The 5,972-nt window shown below is 38.9% G+C and overlaps 2 protein-coding genes across 3 annotated transcripts; one reads left to right on the forward strand and one right to left on the reverse strand.

Moving 5' to 3' along the window:
• Window positions 1-1,434: 1,434 nt before the first annotated feature.
• LOC124638810 (guanine nucleotide-binding protein subunit beta-like protein) lies at window positions 1,435-3,396 on the forward strand. Of its 2 annotated transcripts, none has more exons than XR_006985407.1 (5): window positions 1,435-1,636; window positions 1,896-2,248; window positions 2,434-2,640; window positions 2,745-2,996; window positions 3,119-3,396. XR_006985407.1 is itself a non-coding variant. In XM_047175918.1 (5 exons), exons 1-5 carry the CDS (start codon window positions 1,528-1,530, stop codon window positions 3,299-3,301), a joined length of 960 nt encoding a protein of 319 aa, XP_047031874.1. In that variant the 5' UTR covers window positions 1,441-1,527; the 3' UTR covers window positions 3,302-3,396. The 2 variants fall into 2 exon arrangements, 1 of the variants encoding a protein (XP_047031874.1); XM_047175918.1 differs by having other exon boundaries at window positions 1,441-1,636; window positions 1,896-2,104.
• Window positions 3,397-3,542: 146 nt separating this feature from the next.
• LOC124638809 (diphosphomevalonate decarboxylase) lies at window positions 3,543-5,474 on the reverse strand. Its single transcript, XM_047175917.1, has one exon. The coding sequence runs from the start codon at window positions 5,337-5,339 to the stop codon at window positions 4,179-4,181; it is 1,161 nt and encodes a 386-aa protein (XP_047031873.1). The 5' UTR covers window positions 5,340-5,474; the 3' UTR covers window positions 3,543-4,178.
• Window positions 5,475-5,972: the final 498 nt, after the last annotated feature.

Consider the following 5,972-nt stretch of genomic DNA (forward strand, 5'->3'; position numbering starts at 1 on the left):
TATTTCAGCACCGAGATAATATTCAGCTCTTCGTATTTCTGATTCAGGGCCGACAAAATAAATTAAAGTACTTAAAAATCGTGTACATATGATTCATGATGCTTTTTTCTAGGTTTACCATAAAGAAACCGGAGACAGATCACTGCAAACTTTTAAAGCGCTAGCGAAGCGAGCCCGTAATTTTTGAGTTTTGGAACAGTATAGTAAAAGAGGCCGCCGTAGGTAAAGAAAAAAGGCGCGAGCGTAGCGAGCGCGAAAATACATATTTTGGGACGCAATGATACCTAAAGATTTAAGAAAAAAGTTACTGAAAAGCGCGAGCGCAGCGAGCGCAAAATTTTTGAGTCTTGGAACACAAAAATACTCAAACAAGTTTGAAAAAAACCCGTGGAAAGTTCGGTGCTTTAACTTTTTATTAGCTTGAGGACTCAAAGAGTAAGCGCAGAATAAATGAGAAATTATGAAAAAACCGCGAGCGAAGCTAGCGGTTTTTTTAAAAAAACTTTGAAGAGTTAATTTAAGTAATCATATTAAAACAAAAATAAACAAGAAAGAGATGGGTGACAGCCGGACCGCCCCCTCCGCCCTTACGCCGCTACTGCTCGCCCGCGAGCATAGCGACCGCAAAAATTTTTGAGCTTTGGGTCACTAAACCACCTAAAGTTGTATAATAAACAACAGTGCAGGGTGAAGTCGCGAGCGTAGCGAGCGCGAAAATTTTTGAGTTTTGGGACATAAAAGTAGTTTAATCAAGTTAGAAGAAACGGTCTGATACTGTCAAGTGAACAACCGCGAGCGTAGCGAGCGCGAATTTTTTTAAATGGTTTGTTTAAGGACTCTCAAATTAAACTCGGAATTAAGCAAAAATAAAAGAATCCGTGACTGGACCGAGAGCCAGTTGTTTTTGTTACTTTGGTGTTTCAAGTTTTTGTTAAATTGAGGACTTAAAAAGTAAACGCAGAATGAATTAGAAATAAAGAAAAATGCAATTTTTTTTTCTTGGACCAGATGTATATACACATTATATTTTTTTATATTAGTGTGGGTTGTAGCGCGAGGCCCCCCCAAGCGCGAGGCCCTGTGCGATGGCACAGTTCGCACACCCCTAGGGCCGCCACTGTACGAAATATTATGACACATATAATTCTATTTAATAGTATTACTTGGCTCACGCACTTTTATTATATTAGGCGCTCTCTAGACGGTCATTACTCATTTTTCTTGCGTAGTATTATGTATTGTTATGATAGAAGAAGAAGAAACATAGAAAAAGTGAACACTAGCTACAAGCTATGCTAATTTAAGAGCATAAAGACATGCTCTCCAATCATAACGTACATTTTGGTCAAAACTCGCTAATAAAAAATCCATAGACTACAAAATTAAAAGACTCTTATCCATTGTGCTAGATTAAAAAAAATATTGAAGTCTCTTCGGTTCAAAGCCGAATTCCGGAATCCGGTCTTTTTACTTTTGAGTCGGAGGCTAGTGTGTTGGGGCTTAGCCGCTCATCAAGTTTTTGTGAAAATGACTGAAACTCTAAAGCTTAGAGGAACCCTCTGTGGCCACAATGGCTGGGTTACCCAAATTGCGACCAACCCTAAATACCCTGACATGATTTTGTCTTCTTCCCGAGGTAAGGTTATAATTTTGGATATCTAACTATTATAATCCATGTTCATCACGACTTAGCGTTTTAAAAACTCGATTTTTATAAACGTGGCCTGTATTTTAGTAATTAAAAGGCGTAAATCAACGTTTATTTACATGATGACACAAATCTTTGCCACGCGAATCCTGAGCGGCAAGCGGATATGGGGCTGATGACAACGTTCCCAATATATCCATGCCTTCATGTTATGGAAACTTCTAACCTCTTCTGAATGACTTTTCAGACAAAACCCTCATCGTATGGAAGCTGACCAGAGACGAGACTAACTACGGTGTACCGCAGAAGCGTCTGTACGGTCACTCTCACTTCATCTCGGACGTTGTGCTCTCCAGTGACGGAAACTACGCTCTGTCTGGCTCTTGGGACAAGACCCTGCGTCTGTGGGATCTTGCTGCCGGCAAGACTACCAGGCGTTTCGAAGACCATACTAAGGTGTGACAGAACTTAAGATCTTGTTAGGGCTCTAGTATAAGCGCCGATACGCGGCAGAAGACAAAGTGTGTTTGTGCCTATGCGAGGCAGAAGAATTCGTAATGCTGACAGCATTGTTGCGATCTGGCTAGGACTGACTTTGAGGTAAGAGTGGAGTCAGATTCACACTTCCGAACTAACACTGTAGAACCAAAGCACCTTAATTATTTAAAAGCATCCTTCAGGAGTTGCAAACTGGTAGCTAGCATATCATAATCTACCATGATGTTATGTTATATAACAACATGTGATATCATTATCAGAAAACTAACATATTTTTTACTATACAGGATGTCCTCTCCGTGGCGTTCTCAGTTGACAACCGTCAGATCGTGTCTGGCTCCCGAGACAAGACCATCAAGCTGTGGAACACACTGGCTGAGTGCAAGTACACCATCCAGGATGATGGCCACAGTGACTGGGTGTCCTGTGTCCGCTTCTCCCCCAACCATGCCAACCCCATCATTGTGTCGGCTGGTTGGGACCGCACCGTTAAGGTTTGTAAACTTTTTCATAGCTATACTTTAAAATTAAAATAGGATGACATTTCTATCTATTACAATAACAAAGAACCTAATGTGAACTTAATTTCCTCATTTAGGTCTGGCACCTTACCAACTGCAAGCTGAAGATCAACCACCTTGGTCACTCTGGCTACCTGAACACAGTCACCGTCTCCCCTGACGGTTCCCTCTGCGCCTCCGGTGGCAAGGACATGAAGGCCATGCTCTGGGACTTGAATGATGGCAAGCATCTGCACACCCTGGACCACAATGACATCATCACATCATTGTGCTTCTCGCCCAACAGATACTGGCTGTGTGCTGCCTTCGGACCTTCCATCAAGATCTGGGTATGTATTATTATAACATGATGTTGCTTAAAATCTATACTTCAATATTCCATTTGTTTGCCCCCAAGAACAGGATAATTATTATCGAAAATGTCCTAACTCTTATTTTGCTATCATTACAGGATCTGGAAAGCAAGGAGATGGTTGAAGAGCTCAGGCCTGAGATCATCAACCAGACCCAGACCTCCAAGTCAGACCCACCCCAGTGCTTGTCTCTGGCGTGGTCCACAGATGGTCAGACCCTCTTCGCTGGCTACTCCGACAACATCATCAGAGTCTGGCAAGTGTCTGTCTCGGCACGATAAGGAGCTACCGAAACTTAGTTTCATTTATTTTTGTGCTACTTATCCTGTAAACTGCCTGACTGAAAGGATAAAAATAAATGGAATTGTTTGACTTATTTTAGCAGTTTCATTGTGATCTCCTTGTAAGATTAGATTTAAGGTATCTTGTAAGTTATTCCATTAACAGTTGGTTACATAAGGTTGTATGTATCAATGTTTAATGTATGCATATTTTTATTTAATGTAAATAAAAGTCGATGAATATACAGAAACATTTTACTTCCTCCAACCATAAACTTATGTAAATATTCAAGTAAAAATAGCTTAATATTGACAATAATTAATGATGAGATTTACATAGCTATCTACATTACCACACCCTGCTTACTATGTAAGCCCTTACAACATGTAATAATAATACTCTTCAGCTTTTGATGAGTTCAACAATACAAAAAATATTCTCTTAGGTTACACTACTTACATTTTTATAAGGTACCTATGGTTAATATTCAACAACCAGAAATTCAAAGCTTATGTTTAAAATAACAACACATAATCTTATTTCAGTTTGAGTCTGTTTTGAAACTGAATTTACATGAAAATTAAAGTCATGACATACTTACATAGTAATTATGTATTTGCATAGGCAGATATCAAAATTATAAGAAAAATATTGTACCTATTATAATAAGTTATATTAATAACTAAGCAAAATGTTATGAATAATGCATGCCACCATTGTGGACAAATATTTAGATTTTCATGAATAGAAGATAGGTGTTCATACCTAACAAAGATACAGGATATGGATGCTAATTATCCTATTGATCATTCTATTCATGATGTAGAGATAGTATTCAAACTGTAGTCAATAGCTTCTAAGAATATAAGATTTCATCTATTCAGTCTTTGGTAATCCAGCCTCATTCAAGAGATGTGACCCATCAGTTATTTCTGTAGGCCCTTCACCTACTTTTGTGTGAATCACATATTTGATCAAATCCTGAACCTGAGGTTCACAAATACTCATCAATGCTGGACTCAAAACCTCTTCATCACTAGTTAGACCAGTTATAAAGCTTTCTGGCTTTGATGAAGGAAAGACATGCTTTATCAAAGATATTACTTTGGGTACCTCATCCTTAAGTAGGTACAAACAAGCATTTGGTCCGGCATCAAATGTGTAAGCCACTTTTACACTTCCAGAGGCACTATTGTACTTGTGAATTAAATCAACAATGAAATGAGATACATCAGTCATGTACACGCATGGAGGATAGGAATCTAAAGCGACTGCGTGGAACTGATTGCTGTCCTTCATAGTAATTTCTGCAAACTGTGGGAAATCTTTGTGCCTTATTGCCTGTATGATCTCCTCAGTTCTCTCCGGTACACAATACTTTACCCTATGTTTTAATAGTTCAGAAGTTTGTGTAGCTATTCTCATGCCAACTGTAGAACTAGTTTTCTTTTTAGTGTCACCAACAACTAGTATGAGGGCATGCATTTCAGGCCAGTGTGTAGAGTCAACAATTTGAGTTGCTATAGAATCTGTCCCATTTGGGTTGATGCCTGCGTGCCATCTAACAAAGCCACCGTATACACTCCTACAAGCACTGCCTGAGCCCAGCCTAGCAATTGAACTGACATCAGACTTTACCTTGTAAAGTTTCGCCAGGGCAGTCACGAGACAGGCATAGCCCGCAGCAGACGACGCTAACCCAGCTGCAGTAGGGAAATTATTTTCAGAACACACATGAACTTTCCTCCGTAAAAAATCTTCACTGACACTTTTTTCAGCGGCAGCTCGCAACTTAATTTCTCTAAGACAGTTTTGCAGTCTCGGGCTATCAAAAGATTCCTTCTTCCCATTCAACCATATTGCATCTTCTTTAAAGTCTGCTCTTGCGCAAACCGATGTCTTTGCGCACATAATACTCGTGTCTAAAGTAGCACTAACGGAATCATTTAACGGTAATATTAAATCTTCGTCCCTTTTGCCCCAATATTTAATTACAGCTATGTTAACCGGTGCTATCACTGTTATAATATCACTCATGTTGATTATCAACGTTTAAAATCAGGGATATTTTAGTTTTACTTTGAAATTAATATTTACCCGCTATTTTTGAAATGACGTGCGGACTGCGGTACTGTTGGCGTATTATGACAAATTATTTTTTCTTGTCGGCCGCTCTCGCTTCCGCTGTCATTTTGTTGAAGTGATGACGACAAACGATTAGAATATGAACGAAGCCAAAAATGATTCAGCTCATGTATTTCTTACTTGTTTCTACTACCATAGTTAGAACGAGATGCAAAAACATGCATTTACGGCATTGGTTGATTTTCAAAACGTCATAGCTAAATTACGGGTGCGTTCGCAGAAAAAGTAAAGACGTTTTGTTATATAGCATTTGAAATGTCTGAATTCTTCTATATGGTCCTTATATAATTATAACTTTGTGTTTATTTCCTTTTAATACAGTAAGTTGACTTTAATGCAGTAAGTTAAATATGAAAGATTTTTTAATTAATTTGGTGTTACTGAACTTATGATTGCAACTTCAATCCTAGCGACGTCTTTGGGAACTATGGTAATCCGACAAATTATGAAAGGTCTCTTGAAAACGTTCGAAAGCGTTGATGCGGTTCACCAGTATTGAAGTATGAAAATGCGAGGGTGTGGAGG

Source organism: Helicoverpa zea, chromosome 18 (assembly GCF_022581195.2).
Source record: "Helicoverpa zea isolate HzStark_Cry1AcR chromosome 18, ilHelZeax1.1, whole genome shotgun sequence".
Classification (NCBI taxonomy): domain Eukaryota; kingdom Metazoa; phylum Arthropoda; class Insecta; order Lepidoptera; family Noctuidae; genus Helicoverpa; species Helicoverpa zea.